General features: G+C 46.2%; 1 protein-coding gene across 1 annotated transcript in view; it reads right to left on the bottom strand.

Annotated features, from left to right (window-relative positions):
- The window catches only part of KLHDC4 (kelch domain containing 4), a 54,487-nt gene that overhangs the window by 4,610 nt on the left and 29,865 nt on the right, over window positions 1-20,012 (bottom strand). Inside the window, exons 6-7 of the mRNA XM_082863020.1 lie at window positions 12,759-12,851; window positions 1,907-2,066 (exon numbers count right to left, since the gene is read on the bottom strand). Coding sequence (XP_082719146.1) covers window positions 1,907-2,066; window positions 12,759-12,851 — 253 coding nt within the window. The remainder of the gene's footprint in view (window positions 1-1,906; window positions 2,067-12,758; window positions 12,852-20,012) is intronic.

The following is a 20,012-nucleotide window of genomic DNA, read 5'->3' as shown; positions in this document are numbered from 1 at the left end:
TGTGCCCTCGATTCCCATCGCCTTCCCAGTAACGGGATTCAAGCTTCGGTGCGAGGATCAAACGCCCTGTGCAGAAGCCGGCACAGCCATTCAAAGAGCTTTCCTGAGCTGCAGACAGCACAGCAGCCCACCTCCACCCAGGCCTGCTGCTTCACACCAGGCTTACGACGCTGGGCAGACCACACCCTTCACTCTCCCGGCAGCTGCACTGAGACGGCATATTCCTCTCTTCCGGCAGGCAGCAGGGGAAGCGGCTGCCACTCCCATGCCCACCTTCCAGGCCAAAAGCCCAGCACTCTCAGGAACTAAATCCACACGAGGGGCTTCCCTGGTGGTACAGTGGTTCAGAATCCGCCTGCCAATCCAGGGGACACGGGTTCGAGCCCTGGTCCGGGAAAATCCCACATGTCGCGGAGCAACTAAGCGCATGCGCCACAACTACTGAGCCTGCGCTCTAGAGCTCGCGTGCTGCAACTACTGAGCCTGTGTGCCACAACTACTGAAGCCCACGCACCTAGAGCCTGTGCTCCACAACAAGAGAAGCCACCACAATGAGATGCCCACGCACCGCGACGAAGAGTAGCCCCCGCTCACCGCAACCAGAGAAAACCCACACGCAGCAACGAAGACCCAACACAGCCAAAAATAAACAAATAAAATAAATTTAAAAAAATAAATCCACACGAGGCCTTGCCCACTGGCCGCACACTGCAGGAATGCAGTGCCGTCTGCTTGTGTCGCAAACTTGATCACAGCCGGGCTCCAGCCCTTCCCTCTCAGCCCCTTGCCCTCCTGCACCTGCGGGCATCCACAGCACTGGTCCGCCGACAGCAACCTTCCTTCCTTAGAACCAACGAGCTGAGGGGAACTTTCATGCTATCACATTTCAATACACCCCCCGAGGCCTGTACGCCAGAGCCCTCCCTGAGAACGCCGCTCTGCCCGCCCGGGGCCACGGCTTCCACACAGTGGCCGGCGTGGCAGAGCCCGGGGCTGGGGAGGCAAGGAGGCTGCTCCCCATGAAGCATGTAACTCCCACGCCACCTCCCCTTCCTGACAGGGGTGATGAGAGGCCCGTGCGCTAGTCCCTCACCCAGTGGCCTGCGCCGTCCTTCCAGTAACGCGAATCACATCTGAGAGAGCCGTGTACCAAGGGTCACAACACTACGCTGCTCCTGTGGAGGGCGTTCCCACCCAGAAGAACCCCAGTGTCACACCCACGCCTTTACCACCAACTCTGGTAAATCCCCCGTGAGTGCCAACAGAGCAGCTTCTCACTGCCATCAAATGCCGAAGGCCTGGCGTGAGTGGCCCTGAATCAAAGGGACTCGGATCACCCCCCAGCTGTCCGCGTGGCTGCAGAAAAGCCGCATTTGGGAGTCAGGCGCTGCTTGGACTGAAGTGGCATCAGCTTGACGAGGGCTTGCTGTTCATCACCCGGTTTGAGGAGCATCTACTGCGATAAAGCATCAGTTCTGGGCACTGCACACAGCTTCTGGCGACAGCCGCCTGTTTCGCAGGGCCCTCCCAGCTGTCACGCGTCTAGCCACACCCCAGGCAGGTCACAACCACAAATCCCAAGTCAGTTTTCCTTTCCAGAACAAGGGCTGGCCGCTGGCTGAGTGGGGGTGTGGCAGGGTGGACGGAGGTGGCCGGGGCACCTCCCTGCCACAGCCATCACTTACGCTGCTTGTTTCGGGGGCGTGTGGATAAGAACGCAACGTGACCATAAAGAACCTTAGTGTGTTCACACAGGAGCAGATCAACACCACCTCTGTCCACTTCTCATTCAACAGAAAGGACTGTTCATATTAATCTAATGAACTATTATTTGAAGTTTTCATCGCTGGTGAAACTGAAAAGGCAGCAGACAGAAGTCACTCTGCACCCCACACACGCGTCTTACCTGCTTCGAGTAGCCCCCATAGATGACGATGCTGCCCTGGGCGGTGACGGTCATCTGGCAGCCTGACCTGGGTGTGGGCCCAGTCCCGGACGGGGACAGCCTGCTCCACGTGAAAGCGTCCAGGTTGAAGGCATACAGGTCATTGTAATAGATGTAATCTCTGTTATAATACAGGAACACAAACAAAAAGGCGGTGACATGAAAAAGTGAACTTGATCTAAAATAAAGGTATGTTTGCTACCGTATGTACTAAGTTATTGGTTTAATTAAAGTTTAAATTCATAGGAAAGGACAGCAAGCCTATGTGGGTTTGCACTTGAAGCCAGAAATAACGCTGGCCCAGAGAAGCACTATAACATGCCTGGATCCGAAAGTCCTTTCCTTCTGAAAGTTACGTGACATCCTTACACAGCTTATACAATCACAGTCTTGCAAAACAACTCCATTAGTTTTCTGTGCGTGTAACCTTAAGCGGGACAATGAACTATGCACCAATACCCTGCATCCTCGGAAGGGAGATACTACAGCTTGGCAAGCGCTGTGGAGACCCCGGGCTGGGCAGAGATGGGGCAACGCGTTCCTGAACTGAGAGAGAACTCCTGGAGCCCACAAGCCCGAGCCAAAGCCCAGAGGCCATGGCTGAGGCATCCAAGAGGCACAGCGGCCTTGCCCTGCTCAATGTTCCTGGGGCTTCAGTGGCAAAGGACTCAAACCACACATGGGGCCTTGAGGAGGGAGCACGTGTGTGAGGAAAGCAGCAGTTCTGCCAGAGACACAGAGGCAACCGTGTGTCCTGACGGGAATTTCACAGGTGGCCACGGGCAAAGCCAAGGGGCCTCGGGTCAGAATTACACGGAAGAATGAGAGATGCTCCCCAGCTACTCCACACGGAGAGCTGGGCCCGATGTTCGCAGGAAGAAAGCATGGATGCACGGAAGGACTCAGCAGCCCCACCGGTCAGACATGATTCCTGACTCTCCTGCTGCACTCAGGTCACCCACGTCTGGCGCCCTGCAGCCAACGTGCAGGTCACTGAGCTCCCCGGAATGCTGTCCAAAGCAGGGCACTGGGAACAGGGTGAGCCACGTGACCTCTCCACCAAACACATCCTTCCGTGGGAGGAGGGCTTTCAAGTAGATGAACTGAGGAACCAGGGGCACAGTTTTTAAAAGACTTCAACCACATTCCACAGTTTTCTCAGAATTCACGTTGCAAATTTCCAGGAAAAAAAATATTCTATTCTGCACGTAGGGTAAACAACAACTGTCACTGGGTTTTAAAGGTCAAACTGTACTTAGTTTAATGTGGATGGTGACCACACAGATACCTGTTTGAGGAACTTCAACTTTTCTATATGTTTGAAATACTTCATAAAAAATAATTTTAAACAAAGTAACAGATAATAGCTTTTGAACAACGTTCTGAGTTTGAAATGGTTCCAAGTTACAACCACTGTAAAACCTGACTCATTTCGTAACCTGTGAGTTTCAGGAGAAGGGCCTGCGTAGACCCCACTCACTGTCCCGCACACGACAGGTGCTGAATTAACACACTGACGTCACATGAACCCCCGTGTCTGCAATGGCAAACGATTATGTGCTTTGTTCAGGGTTTTAACTGTAAACAACAATCCTTTAAGTAAGAATTTTAAAAAGCAGAGCAGGCTCTCTTCTCCAAAATGGCAAGAACCAAACACGTGCAGGTCAGGAAACGGACCGTGGGCAGGTGATGGACCAGGACAGGGCAGGGAGCCAGGGTGGAGGCAGGAGACGGACCAGGGGTAGGAGATTAACCAGGACAGAAAACCAGGGTGTACGCAAGAGACAAACCAGGAGCAGGAGACGTTACCAGGGGCAGGGAGCCGAGGGGTGCAGCACGACAGACTATGGGAGTAACTGAACATCTGCAATCTGTGGTCAAGGACAAGTTCTACTACTTAACAGTTACCTTGGTTTCCTCATCTTTAACTTGAGATAATATAACCTACTCTCCCTATAGCTTGGTTTTTAAGTGAATTCTGTAAAAACCACTTGGTGAACTTTGTAACGAGACATAAAATTTAAGCACTATTATACCCAGATTCGCCTTTAAGATACACAATCATTCCTTGTTTTATGTGAATTCGACTTTAAAAATCTCCTCCCAAAGCACTTAAGAATTATACCCTGGGAGACCTTCAAGATGGCAGAAGAGTAAGACGTGGAGATCACCTTCCTCCCCACAGATACACCAGAAATACATCTACACGTGGAACAACTCCTACAGAACACCTACTGAACGCTGGCAGAAGACCTCAGACCTCCCAAAAGGCAAGAAACTCCCCACGTACCTGGGTAGGGCAAAAGAAAAAAGAAAAAACAGAGACAGAAGAATAGGAACGGGACCTGCACCAGTGGGAGGGAGCTGTGAAGGAGGAAAGGTTTCCACACACTAGAAGCCCCTTCACTGGCGGAGGGGGGGGGATGGCGGGGGGGAAGCTTCGGAGCCACGGAGGAGAGCGCAGCAACAAGGGTGCGGAGGGCAAAGCGGAGAGATTCCTGCACAGAGGATCGGTGCCGACCAGCACTCACCAGCCCGAGAGGCTTGTGCTCACCCGCTGGGGCGGGCGGGGGCTGGGGGCTGAGGCTCGGGCTTCGGAGGTCAGATCCCAGGGAGAGGACGGGGGTTGGCGGCGTGAACACAGCCTGAAGGGGGCTAGTGTGCCACAGCTAGCCAGGACGGAGTCCGGGAAAAAGTCTGGAACTGCCTAGGAGGCAAGAGACCATTGTTTCAAGGTGCACGAAGAGAGGGGGTTCAGAGCACCGCCTAAACGAGCTCCAGAGATGGGCGCAAGCCACGGCTATCAGCGCGGACCCCAGAGACGGGCATGAGACACTAAGGCTGCTGCTGCCGCCACCAAGAAGCGTGTGTGCGAGCACAGGTCACTCTCCACACCCCCCTTCTGGGGAGCCTGTGCAGCCTGACACTGCCAGGGTCCCGGGATCCAGGGACAACTCCCCCGGGAGAACGCACGGCGCGCCTCAGGCTGCAACGTCACGCCGGCCTCTGCCGCCGCAGGCCCGCCCCACACTCCGTGCCCCTCCCTCCCCGCCGGCCTGAGTGAGCCAGAGCCCCCGAGTCAGCGGCTCCTTTAACCCCGTCCTGTCTGAGCGAAGAACAGACGCCCTCCGGCGACCTACACGCAGAGGCGGGGCCAAATCCAAAGCTGAGCCCCTGGGAGCCGTGAGAACAAAGAAGAGAAAGGGAAATCTCTCCCAGCAGCCTCAGAGGCAGCGGATTAAAGCTCCACAATCAGCTTGATGTACCTGCATCTGTGGAATACCTGAATAGACAACGATTCATCCCAAATTGAGGAGGCGGACTTCCAGAGCAAGATCTATGATTTTTTTCCCTTTTCCTCTTTTTGTGAATGTGTATGTGTACGCTTCTGTGTGTGATTTTCTCTGTATAGCTTTGCTTTTACCATTTATCCTAGGGTTTTGTCTGTCAGGGGTTTTTTTGGTTTGTTTAGTATAGATTTTAGTGCTTGTTATCAGTGGTGGATTTGTTTTTTGGTTCGGTTGCCCTCTTCTTTCTTTTTTTAAATTACTTTTTAATTTTAAATAATTATTTTTTTATTTTAATAACTATTTTATTTTATTTATTTTTCTTTCTTTCCTTCTTTTTTTCTCCCTTTTATTCTGAGCCATGTGGATGATAGGGTCTTGGTGCTCCAGCCGGGTGTCATGGTTGTGCCTCTGAGGTGGGAGAGCCTAGGTCAGGACATTGGTCCACCAGAGACCTCCCAACTCCACGTAATATCAAACAGCGAAAATCTCCCAGAGATCTCCATCTCAACGCTAAGACCCAGCTCCACTCAACAACCAGCAAGCTACAGTGCTGCACACCCTATGCCAAACAACTAGCAAGACAGGAACACAACCCCACCCATTAGCAGAGAGGCTGCCTAAAATCATAAGGTCACAGACACCCCAAAACACACAACCAGACGCAGACCTGCCCGAGAGAAAGACAAGGTCCAGCCTCATCCACCAGAACACAGGCACTAGTCCCCTCCACCAGGAAGCCTACACAACTCACTGAACCAACCTTAGCCACTAGGGGCAGACACAAAAACAACGGGAACTAAGAACCTGCAGCCTGCGAAAAGGAGACCCCAAACATAGTAAGTGAAGCAAAATGAGAAGACAGAGAAACACACAGCAGATGAAGGAGCAAGATAAAAACCCACCAGACCTAACAAATGAAGAGGAAACAGGCAGTCTACCTGAAAAAGAATTCAGAGTAATGACAGTAAAGATGATCCAAACTCTTGGAAATAGAACGGAGAAAATACAAGAAACGTTTAACAAGGACCTAGAAGAACTAAAGAGCAAGCAAACAATGAACAACACAATAAATGAAATTAAAAACTCTCTAGAAGGGATCAATAGCAGAATAACTGAGGCAGAAGAACAGATAAGTGACCTGGAAGATAAAACAGTGGAAATAACTGCTGCAGAGCAGAATAAAGAAAAAAGAATGAAAAGAATTGAGGACAGAGGCTTCCCTGGTGGCACAGTGGTTAAGAATCTGCCTGTCAGTGTGGGAGACATGGGTTCGAGCCCTGGTCTGGGAAGATCCCACATGCCGCGGAGCACCTAAGCCCACGCACCACAACTACTGAGACTGCGCCCTAGAGCCACCGAGCCACAACTACTGAGCCCGTGTACCACAAGTGCTGAAGGCCGTGCACCTAGAGCCCATGCTCCCAACAAGAGAAACCGCCACAATGAGAAGCCTGCACACTGCAACAAAGAGTAGCCCCCGCTTGCAACAACTAGAGAAAGCCCACGCGCAGCAACGAGGACCCAACGCAGCCAAAAATAAAAATAAAATAAAATAAATTTATATAAAAAAATGGTAATAGGAACATACATATCGATAACTACCTTAAATATAAATGCATTAAATACTCCAACCAAAAGACACAGACTCGCTGAATGGATACAAAAACAAGACCCATATATATGCTGTCTGTAAGAGACCCACTTCAGACCTAGGGACACATACAGACTGAAAGTGAGGGGATGGAAAAAGATATTCCATGCAAATGGAAATCAAAAGAAAGCTGGAGTAGCAATACTCATATCAGACAAAATAGACTTTAAAATAAAGTCTAGGGCTACCCTGGTGGCGCAGTGGTTGAGAGTCTGCCTGCCGATGTAGGGGACACAGGTTCGTGCCCCGGTCTGGGAAGATCCCACATGCCACGGAGCGGCTGGGCCCGTGAGCCATGGCCGCTGAGCCTGCGCGTCCGGAGCCTGTGCCCCACAACGGGAGGGGCCACAGCAGTGAGAGGCCCACATACCGCCAAAACAAAAACAAAAAAAATAAAATAAAGTCTATTTTATTTTAGATGTTACATAATGATCAAGGGATCAATCCAAGAAGAAGATATAACAACTGTAAACATTTATGCACCCAACATAGGAGCACCTCAATACATAAGGCAAATGCTAACAGCCATAAAAGGGGAAAGCGACAGTAACACAATCACAGTAGGGGACTTTAACAGCCCACTTTCACCAATAGACAGATCATCCAAAATGAAAATAAATAAGGAAACACAAGCTTTAAATGATACATTAAACAAGATGGACTTAATTGATATTTATAGGACATTCCATCCAAAAACAACAGAATACACTTTCTTCTCAAGTGCTCATGGAACATTCTCTAAGACAGATCATATCCTGGGTCACAAATCAAGCCTTGATAAATTTAAGAAAACTGAAATCGTATCAAGTATCTTTTCCGATGACAACACTATGAGATTAGATATCAATTACAGGAAAAAATCTGTAAAAAATACAAACACATGGAGGCTAAACAATACACTACTTAATAACCAAAAGACCACTGAGGAAATCAAAAAATACCTAGAAACAAATGACAATGAAAACACGACGACCCAAAACCTATGGGATGCAGCAAAAGTAGTTCTAAGAGGGAAGTTTATAGCAATACAATGCTACCTTAAGAAACAAGAAACATCCCAAATAAACAAGCCAACCTTACACCTAAAGCAATTAGAGAAAGAAGAACAAAGAAACCCCAAAGATAGCAGAAGGAAAAAAATAATAAAGATCAGATCAGAAATAAATGAAAAAGAAATGAAGGAAACAATAGCAAAGATCAATAAAACTAAAAGCTGGCTCTTTGAGAAGATAAACAAAATTTGATAAACCACTAGCCAGACTCAGCAAGAAAAAAAGGGAGAAAACTCAAATCAACAGAATTAGAAATGAAAAAGGAGAAGTAACAACTGACACTGCAGAAATACAAAGGATCATAAGAGATTACTACAAGCAACTGTATGCCAATAAAATGGACAACCTGGAAGAAACGGACAAATTCTTAGAAAAGCACAACCTTCCGAGACTAAACCAGGAAGAAATAGAAAATATAAACAGACCAATGCCAAGCAGTGATATTGAAACTGTGATTAAAAACCTTCCAACAAACAAAAGCCCAGGACCAGATGGATTACAGGCGAATTCTATCAAACATTTAGAGAAGAGCAACACCTATCCTTCTCAAACTCTTCCAAAATATAGCAGAGGGAGGAACACTCCCAAACTCATTCTACGAGGCCACCATCACCCTGATACCAAAACCAGACAAAGATGGCACAAAGAAAGAAAACTACAGGCCAATATCACTGAGGAACATAGGTGCAAAAATCCTCAACAAAATACCAGCAAACAGAATCCAACAGCACATTAAAAGGATCATACACCATGATCAAGTGGGGTTTATTCCAGGAATGCAAGGATTCTTCAATATTTGCAAATCAATCAATGTGATACACCATATTACCAAATTGAAGGATAAAAACCACACGATCATCTCAATAGATGCTGAAAAGGCTTTTGAAAAAATTCAACACCCATTTATGATAAAAACCCTCCAAAAAGTAGGCATAGAGGGAACTTACCTCAACATAATAAAGGTCATATATGACAAACCCACAGCCAACATCGTTCTCAATCTGAAAAACTGAAACCATTTCCACTAAGATCAGGAACAAAACAAGGTTGCCCACTCTCACCACTATTATTCAACATTGTTTTGGAAGTTTTAGCCACAGCAATCAGAGAAGAAAAAGAAATAAAAGGAATCCAAATCAGAAAAGAAGTAAAGCTGTCACTGTTTGCAGATAACATGATACTATAAATAGAGAATCCTAAAGACTCTACCAGAAAACTAGTAGAGCTAATCAATGAATTTGGTAAAGTAGCAGGAGACAAAATTAATGCACAGAAATCTCTTGCATTGCTATACATTAATTTTGAAAACTCTGAAAGAGAAATTAAGGAAACACTCCCATTTACCACTGCAACAAAGAGAATAAAATACCTAGGAATAAACGTACCTAAGGAGACAAAAGACCTGTATGCAGAAAACTATAAGACACTGATGAAAGAAATTAAAGATGATACACACAGATGGAGAGATATACCGTGTTCTTGGATTGGAAGAATCAACATTGTGAAAATGACTATACTACCTAAAACAATCTACAGGTTCAGTGCAATCCCTATCAAACTACCACTAGCATTTTTCACAGAACTAGAACAAAAAATTTCACAATTTGTATGGAAACACAAAAGACCCCGAATAGCCAAAGCAATCTTGAGAAAGAAAAACAGACCTGGAGGAACCAGGCTCCCTGACTCTGGACTATACTACAAAGCTACAGTAATCAAGACAGTCTGGTACTGGCACAAAACCAGAAATATACATCAACAGAAAGCCCAGAGATCAACCCACACACATATGGTCACCTTATTTTTGATAAAGGAGGCAAGAATATACAATGGAGAAAAGACAGTCTTTAAGTGGTGCTGGGAAAACTGGACAGCTACATGTAAAAGAATGAAATTAGAACACTCCCTAATAACATACACAAAAAGAAGCTCAAAATGGATTAAAGACCTAAATGTAAGGCCAGAAACTATCAAACTCTTAAGAGGAAAACACAGGCAGAACACTCTATGACATAAATCACAGCAAGATGCTTTTTGACCCACCTCCTAGAGTAATGGAAATAAAAACAAAAATAAACAAATGGGACCTAATGAAACTTAAAAGCTTTTGCACAGCAAAGGAAACCATAAATAAGACCAAAAGACAACCCTCAGGAGTGGGAGAAAATATTTGCAAATGAAGCAACTGACAAAGGATTAATCTCCAAAATTTATAAGCAGCTCATGCAGCTCAATATCAAAAAAATAACCCAATCCAAAAATGGGCATAAGACCTAAATAGACATTTCTCCAAAGAAGATATACAGATTGCCAACAAACACATGAAAGAATTCTCAACATCATTAATCATTAGAGAAATGCAAATCAAAACTACAAATGAGGTATCACCTCACACCAGTCAGAATGGCCATCATCAAAAAATCTAGAAACAGTAAATGCTGGAAAGGGTGTGGAGAAGAGGGAACCCTTCTGCACTGTTGGTGGGAATGTAAATTGATACAGCCACTATGGAGAACAGTATGGAGGTTCCTTAAAAAACTAAAAAGAGAATTACGATATGACCCAGCAATCCCAGTACTGGGCATATACCCTGAGAAAACCATAATTCAAAAAGAGTCATGTACCACAATGTTCACTGCAGCACTATTTACAATCACCAGGACATGGAAGCAACCTAAGTGTCCATCAACAGATGAAAGGATAAAGAAGATGTGGCACATATATACAATGGAATATTACTCAGCCATAAAAATAAACGAAACTGAGTTATCTGTAGTGAGGTGGATGTACCTAGAGTCTGTCACTCAAGAGTGCAGTAAGTCAGAAAGAGAAAAACAAATACTGTATGCTAACACATATATCTCGAACCTAAAAAAAAAAAAGTTATGAAGAGGGCTTCCCTGGTGGCGCGGTGGTTGGGAGTCCGCCTGCCGATGCAGGGGACACGGGTTCGTGCCCCGGTCAGGGAGGATCCCGCATGCCGCGGGGCGGCTGGGCCCGTGGGCTATTGGCCGCTGAGCCTGCGCGTCCGGAGCCTGTGCTCCATGACGGGAGAGGCTGCAGCGGTGAGAGGCCCGCGTACCGCAAAAAAAAAAAAAAAAAAAAAAGTTATGAAGAACCTAGGGGCAGGACAGGAATAAAGATGCAGACATAGAGAATGGACTTGAGGACATGGGGAGGGGGAAGGGTAAGCTGGAATGAAGTGAGAGAGTGGCATGGACTTATATACACTACCAAATGTAAAACAGGTAGCTAGTGGGAACCAGTCGCATAGCACAGGGAGATCAGCTCAGTGCTTTGTGACCACCTAGAGGGGTGGGATAGGGAGGTTGGGAGGGAGATGCAAGAGGAAGGAGATATGGGGATATATGTATAGCTGATTCACTTTGTTATACAGCAGAAACTAACACACCATTGTAAAGCAATTAAACTCCAATAAAGATGTTAAAAAATAAAAAAGAATTAAAAGAAAAAAGAATTATATCCCCTTTTCTCAACTAATGAAAATATTTTTTGTTCGTGAAAAAAACCTGAAACCTTAACTGAGCCAGATCGACACCAGGATGCCTCAGCTCGGGTAGGGAACAGTGAACACAGAAACGCTCGCTCCCGTTAACGTACCGAGCGCCACTCTCTCCACATATACGTGCAAGGACTTATTTTCACGAGCCAGTGAGTATCATAAATAATGTGTGCCAGGGGCTTCCCTGGTGGCGCAGTGGTTGAGAGTCCGCCTGCCGATGCAGGGGACATGTGTTTGTGCCCCGGTCCGGGAAGATCCCACATGCCGCGGAGCGGCTGGGCCCGTGAGCCATGGCCGCTGAGCCTGCGCGTCCGGAGCCTGTGCTCTGCAACGGGAGAGGCCACAACAGTGAGAGACCCACGTACCGCAAAAAAAAAAAAAAAAAAAAAAAAACGTGTGCCAATGGAGTCACACTGAAAAAAGTGTGTGTGCTGCCACTACAACGAGTTGATGAGTATGTTATTTTTTAAAGGAGTAGGGAACAGAGGAGCTTGTGAAACGAGGCATCAGCGAGAAAGCCATCCACCCACCTTGTCTGACGGCCCGAGGTCAGAGGAAACGCACCACCTGCGGGGCCTGCACCAGGCATCAGAGCGGTCTGGATGTCTCACCCAGAGCCTTAGCGTTTTACAACAGTGGCAGGAACTAACCTGTTCACCAAGTGTCTTCTTTTTCTGGACTGAACTAATAAGGACATTCAAGAGAGTATCAGTATAGATGATGGGCTTAAAACACCCGGAGAACATGCCGCCAGGCTGGGCACATAAGCACTGTGGCGACACAACCAGGCACAGCAGACCTGGATGTCCCCTCAGGTCCCTCTGCAGGACGCAAGCTGCCACATGCTCCCCATCGGGCGGATTTTCAAGTTATTTTAGCCTCGTGCTTCTCAAAGTGGGGTTCCCTGGCCAGCAGCATCACCTGGAGGCTGAAGAAATGCAGATTCTCAGCCCAATCCCAGGCCAATGGAGTCACAGATCAGTCTGAACAAGGCTTTCAGAGGATTCTCAATAGGCTGAAGTTTGAGAGCCCATCTTAGATAGGATCGGCCACATTACTTGCAGGCCTTGGTGCAAAATAAAACTGTGGGAACCTCTGTTCAGTAATTATGAAGAATCCCATGACAGTGACAACAGAGCATTAAACCAAGCCCAGGGCCCTCCTCTGCAGCTGCCCAGGCTGTTGGCCCTGGTTTAAGGGATGGGCAGCATTTTCCACGTGTATTCAGAATGGTTCTTCACATAAGGAGCCCCCTCCTTACAGCTCCAGGAGACATGGTCCTCCTGTTTGTACTGACCTTGTACTCTCATGGAAGCCACCAAAAAGGATTAACTGTCTCTTCCAGGCCACCATCCGATGTCCACTCCGTCCTGAAGGACCGCCTGGTGATCTAAAATTGAACAACAAAAAAAGAGAAGCTTGGCAGATGGCGGAAGAGTAGGACGTGGAGCTCACCTCCTCCCACAAACACCAAAATACATGTACAAGGGGAACGACTTGCACAGAACATCTACGGAACGCTGGCACAAGACCTCAGACCTCCGAAAGCACAAGAAAACCTCCACATGACTGGGGAGAACAAAAGAAAAAAAAGTGAAAGGAGTTGGGACGGGACCTACACCCCAGAGAGGGAGCTGTGAAGGAGGAAAGGTTGCTGCACCGTGGGAAGTCCACTCATCGTCAGGGAGATCAGCCTGGACAGACGGGGAGCTCTGAAGCCTGAGGGGAGCGTAACCGCCAGTTCACGGAAGGCAACACGGACAGTGCCCTGCACAGACCTTCGGTACAGCTGCCCTGCACTCCCCAGCCTGAGACACTCATCCACAGGCACGGGGGGCGGCTGGCTGCTGAAGCTTGGGCTTCAGAGGTCAGACCCAGGGAGAGGACCAGAGCTGGCACACGGAGACAGCCTGAAGAGGCTGGACTGTGGCAACTGGGGGTGTGCTCGGAAGAAGCCTGGGCCTGTCAGAGAGGCAAGGCGCCACTGTTGGGGGGCATGTAAGGAGAGAAGCCAGACCACCAGAAAAGCTTCCTTCCTTGTGCACGTGCTCTCAGTCAACGGGACACCACCTACACGAGCTCTGAGCTGGGTGTGAGCCGCCACCACCATCATGGGCTCTAGAGGCGGGCATGGGCCATCGCCACTGCTAACACACACACAAGCAGACCCGAAGCGCTGCCCCCCGCTGTCCTGGGAGTGCACAGGCCACGACCACGAAGCCTGCGAGCAGGCCCCAAGCGCTGCCCCTGCTGCCCCAGGAGTGCACGGGCTGCCGCTGCCACCACAAGACCCATGAAGAGGTGCCAAGTGCTGCCTGCACCGTCTCCAGAGGGCATGGGCCACCACCACCAAGAGACCCGCCAGCAGGCGCCAGTCACTGTGCCCTCGTGGGAGCACGCGGGCCGCCACCACCACTACGAGAACTGGGAGCAGGGGCCAATCGCTGCCCCCGCTGCCCAAAAGGCTCAGGGGCCGCGGCCACTGCAGGGAGACCAAGAGGGGCTGATCGCCGTCCCCGCCACAGCAGGAGTGCACGGGCCCCCGCACCTGCACGCCCCGTATCAAGGGGATAACGTCCAGCATACACTGAGGAAGGAGGCAGCAAGCATCCAGACTGAAAGCAACCCCTCAAAGCCAGACAAGATGGCGGAGTAGAGGGTCGCGCCACCTCCTCTCAAGAAAACTCCAAAATCACAGCTAACTGCTAAACAACTATCAACAAAAAAGATTGCAGGGCTTCCCTGGTAGTGCAGTGGTTAAGAATCCACCTGCCAATGCAGGGGACACGGGTTCGGGCCCTGGTCTGGCGAGATCCCACATGCCACGGAGCAACTAAGCCCGTGCACCACAACTACTGAGCCTGCGCTCTAGAGCCCGCGAGCCACAACTACTGAGCCCTCGTGCCACAACTACTGAAGCCCATGAGCCACAACTACTAAAGCCCGTGAACCACAACTACTGAAGCCCGCACACCTAGAGCCCATGCTCCGCTACAAGAGAAGCCACCACAATGACAAGCCCGCACACTGCAATGAAGAGTAGCCGCCACTCACCACAACTGGAGAAAGCCTGTGCGCAGCAACAAAGACCCAACTCAGCCATAAGTAAACAAACAAACAAGCAAATTTTTTTTAAAAAGATTGGAACCTACGAAAAAGGATATTTTACACCCAAAGACAAAGAAGAAGCCACAACGAGATGGTAGGAGGGGCACTTTCACAATATAATCAAATTCCATACCCGCCAGGTGGGTGACCAACAAACTGGAAAATAATTATATGGTAGAGGTCCTCCCACAGGAGTGAGAATTCTGAGCCCCACGTCAGGCTCCCCAGCCTGAGGGTCTGGCCTCAGGAGGAAGAGCCCCCAGAGCTCTTGGCTTTCCAGGCCAGCAGGGCTTGAGTGCAGGAGCTCCACAGGACTGGGGGAAACAAGAGACTCCACTCCTGGAGGGCACACACAAGATTTCGTGGGCAACAGGACCCAGCACAAAGCAGTGACTCCACAGGAGCCTGGGACAGACATACCTGCGGGTCTTGGACGGTCTCCTGGGGAGGCAGGGATCAGCTGTGGCTCACTGTGGGGGCAAGGACACTGGCGACAGAGGCCCCAGGGAATATGATCAACGTGAGCTCTCCTGCAGGTCACCATCTTGGCACCAAGACCTGGCCCCACCCAACAGCCAGCAGGCTCTAGTGCTGGGATGCCTCAGGCCAAACAACCAGCAGGGGAAACACAGCCCCACCCATCAGCAGACAGGCTGCCTAAAGTTGTAATGAGCTCACAGTTACCTCTAAGCACACCCCCTGACATGGGCCTGTCCACCCAGTGGGCTGGCTCCAGTCCCTCCCACCAGGAAGCCAGCACAAGCCCAGCACCAACCTCACCTACCAAGGGCAGACACCAAAAACAAGAGGAACTACAATCCTGCAGCCTGCAGAAAGGAGACCACAAACACAGAAAGTCAGACAAAAAGAGATGACAAAGAAATATGTGCCAGATGAAGGAACAAGATAAAAACCCAGAAGAACTAAGTGAAGTGGAGATAGGCAAGCTACCTGAAAAAGAATTCAAAGTAATTATAGTAAAGATGACCCAAGATCTCAGAAAAAGAATGGAGGCACAGACCGAGAAGATACAAGAAATGTTTAATAAAGAGCTAGAAGATTTAAAGAACAAACAGACGAACAACACAATAACTGAAATGAAAACTACATTGAAAAGAATCGACAGCAGAATAAATGAGGCAGAAGAATGAATAAATGAGCTGGACAACAGAGTGGTGGAAATTATTGCCACAGACCAGAATAAAGAAAAAAGAATGAAAAGAAATAAGGACAGCCTCAGAGACCTTTGAGACAACATGAAACACATCAACATTCACAATATAGAACTCCTAGAAGAAGAGAGAGAGAAAGGGTCCAAGAAAATAGTTGAAGATATTATAGCCGAAAACTTCCCTAACATGGAAAAGGAAACACTCACTCAAGTCCAGTAAGTGCAGAGAGTCCCATACAGGATAAGCCCAAGGAGGAACACGCCAAGACACATATTAACAAAACTGACAAAAATTGAAGACAAAGAGAAAATATTAAAAGCAACAAGGGAAAAGCAACAAGCATCACACAAGGGAAGCCCCATAAGGTTTTCTCAGCAGAAACTCTGCAGGCCAGAAGTGAGTGGCATGATACACTTAAAGTAATGAAAGGGAAAAAGCTACAACCAAGAATACTCTACCCAGCAAGGCTCTCGTTCAGATTTGAAAGAGAAATCGGAAGTTTTACAGACAAGCAAAAGCTAAGATAATTCAGCACCACCAAACCAGCTTTACAACAAATGCTAAAAGAACTTCTCTAGGTGGAAAAGGCCACAACTAGAAACAAGAAAATTATGAATGGGAAAGCTCACCAGTAAAGGTAAACACACAGAAAAGGTAGGAAATCACCCACACACAAATATGATATCAAAACCAGCCATCGTGAGAAGAGGAAAGTACAGATGCAGGATATAGGAAGTGTGTTTGAAATTAAGAGACCAGCAACTTAAAACAATCTTGTATATATTCAATATACAGACTGCTTTACCAAAACCTCATGGGAACCACAAACCAAAAATCTACAATAGATACAACAGACACACACACACACAAAGCAATCCAAACGCAAGACTAAGATAGTCATCAAATCACAAGAGAACAAAAGAAGAAGGGACGAAAAAAGACCTACAAAAACAAATCCAAAACAATTAACAAAATGGCAATAAGAACATACTTATCGAGAATTACCTTATATGGAAATGGTTTAAAGGCTCCAAACAAAAGACAAAGACTGCCTGAATGGATACAAAAACAAGACCCATATATACGCTGTCTACAAGAGACCCACTTCAGACCTAGGGACACATACAGTTTGAAAGTGAGGGGATGGAAAAAGGTATCCCATGCAAATAGAAATCAAAAAAGCTGGAGTAGCAATACTCATATCAGACAAAATAGACTTTAAAATACTGTTACAAGAAACAAAGAAGGACACTACCTAATGGTCAAGGGGTAAATCCAAGAGGAAAATATAACAATTGTAAATATATATACACACCCAACATAGGAGCACCTCAACATGTAAGGCAAATGCAAACAGCCATAAAAGGAGAAACTGACAGTAACACAGTAATAGTAGGGGGCTTTAACATCCCACTTACATCAATGACAGATCATCCAGACAGGAAATCAGTAAGAAAACCCAGGCCATAAGTAACACCTTAGACCATCCAAAAGCAGCAGAATACACATTCTTCTCAAGTGCACATGGAACATTCTCCAGGATAGGTCACATGCTGGGCCACAAAGCAAGTCTTGGTGGATTTAAGAAAATTGAAATCATATCAAGCATCTTTTCCGACCACAGCACTATGAGATTAGAAATCAATAACAGAAAGAACTTAAAAAAAATAACAATACAAACACGTGGAGGCTAAACAACATGTTATTAAACAACCAATGGATCACTGAATAAATCAAAGAGTGAATAAATAAATAACTAGAGATAAAAGACAATGAAAACACGGGAATCCAAAACCTATAGGATGTGGCAAAAGCAGCTCTAAGAAGGAAATTTACAGCAATACAATCTTACCTCAGGAAACAAGAAAAATCTCAAACAACCTAACTTACACCTAAAACAACTAGAGAAAGAAGAAGGAAACACAAAGTTAGTAGAAAAAAAAATCATAAAGGTCTGAGCAGAAATAAATAAAACAGAGACAGAAAACAATAGCAAAGATCAATGAAACTAAAAGCTGGTTCTCTGAAAAGATAAAATTGATAAACCTTTAGCCAGACTCATCAAGAAAAAAAGGGAGAGGGGTCAAATAAACAAAATTAGAAATGAAAAAGGAGAAGTCACTACTGACACCACAAAAAATACAAAGGATCATAAGAGACTACTACAAGCAACTATATGCCAATGAAATAGACAACCTAGAAGAAATGGACAAATTCTGAGAAAGGTACAACCTTCCAAGATGGAATCAGGAAGAAATAGAAAATATGAACAGACCAATCACAAGTACTGAAATTGAAACTGTGAGTAAAAAACTTCTGACAAACCAAAGTCCAAGACCACATGGCTCCACAGAGGAATTCTATCAAACATTTAAAGAAGAGTGAACACCTATCCTTCTGAAACTCTTCCCTAAAACTGCACAGGAATAAACATTCCCAAACTCATTCTATGAGTCCACCATCACCCTGATACCAAAACCAGACAAAAATACCACAAAAAAAGAAAATTACAGGCCAATATCACTGATGAATATAGATGCAAAAATTCTCAACAGAATACTAGCAAACCCAATACAGCAATACATTAAAAGGATCATACACCGTGATCCAGTGGCATTTATCCCAGGGATGCAAAAATTCTTCAATATACGCAAATCTACCAGTATGATACACATTAACAAAGTGAAAAATAAAAACCGTATGATCATCTCAATAGATGCAGAAAAAGCTTTTGACAAAGTTCAACACCCAGTAATGATAAAAACTCTCCAGAAAATGGGCAAAGAGGGAACGTACCTCAACATAATAAAGGCCATAGGCCATAGATGACCAACCCACAGCTAACATCATTCTCAATGGTGAAAAGCTGAAAGTACTTCCTCTAAGATCAGGAACAAGACAAAGATGTCCACTCTCACCACTTTTATTCAACATAGTTTTGGAAGTCCTAGCCATGGCAATCAGAGAAGAAAAAGAAATAAAAGGAATTCAAATTGGAAAAGAAGAAGTAAAACTGTCACTGTTTGCAGATGACGTGATACTATACATAGAAAATCCTAAAGATGCCACCAGAAAACTACTAGAGCTAATCAATGAATTCGGAAAAGTTCCAGGACACAAAATTAATGCACAGAAATCTCTTGCATTCTTATACACTAACAATGAAAGATCAGAAAGAGAAATTAAGAAAACAATCCCATTTACCACCGCATGAAAAAGAACAAAATACCTAGGAATAAACCTACCTAAGGAGGAAAAAAGACCCATACCCTGAAAACTATAAGACACTGATGAAAGAATCGAAGATGACACAAACAGATGGAAAGATATACCATGTTCTTGGATTGGAAGAATCAAAACTGTCAAAATGACTATACTACCCAAAGCAATCTACAGATTCAGGGTAATCACTATCAAATTACCAATGGTATTTTTCACAGAACTAGAAAAGAAAATTTTTTAATTTCTATGGAAACACAAAAGACCCCAAATAGCCAAAGCAATCCTGCGAAAGAAAAACGGAGCTGGAGGAATCAGACTCCCTGACTTCCCACTACGCTACAAAGCTAGAGTAATCAAAACAGTATGGTACTGGCACAAAAACAGAAATATAGATCAATGGGACAGGATAGGAAGCCCCATCCCTATGATCAATTAATCTAAGACAAAGGAGGCAAGAATATACAATGGAGAAAAGACATTCTCTTCAATAAGTGGTGCTAGGAAAACTAGGCAACTACATGTAAAAAAATGAAATGAGAACATTCTCTAACACCATACACAAAAATAAACTCAAAATGGATTAAAGATCTACTGTAAGGCTGGATATGATAAAACTCTTAGAGGAAAACATAGGCAGAACACTCTGACATAAATCACAGCAATATTTTTTTTGGATCCACCTCCTAGAGAGTAATGAAAATAAAAACAAAAATAAACAAATAAACAAATGGGACCTAATGAAACTTAGAAGCTTTTGCACAGCAAAGGAAACCATAGAAAACAAAGACAACCCACAGAATGGGAGAAAATATTTGCAAATGAAGTGACTGACAAGGGATTAATCTCCAAAATATATACACAGCTCATGCAGCTCAATATCAAAAAAAAAACAAACAACCCAATCAAAAAATGGGCAGAAGGGGCTTCCCTGGTGGCGCAGTGGTTGAGAGTCCACCTGCCGATGCAGGGGACACAGGTTTGCCCCGGTCCGGAAGATCCCACATGCCGCGGAGCGGCTGGGCCCGTGAGCCATGGCCGCTAAGCCTGCG

The sequence above is a fragment of the Leucopleurus acutus genome, assembly GCF_964270905.1.
Source record: "Leucopleurus acutus genome assembly, chromosome: 20".
Taxonomy (NCBI): domain Eukaryota; kingdom Metazoa; phylum Chordata; class Mammalia; order Artiodactyla; family Delphinidae; genus Leucopleurus; species Leucopleurus acutus.
The sequence above is the reverse complement of the archived record's forward strand: the minus strand, read 5'-3'. Positions and strand labels throughout refer to the sequence as shown.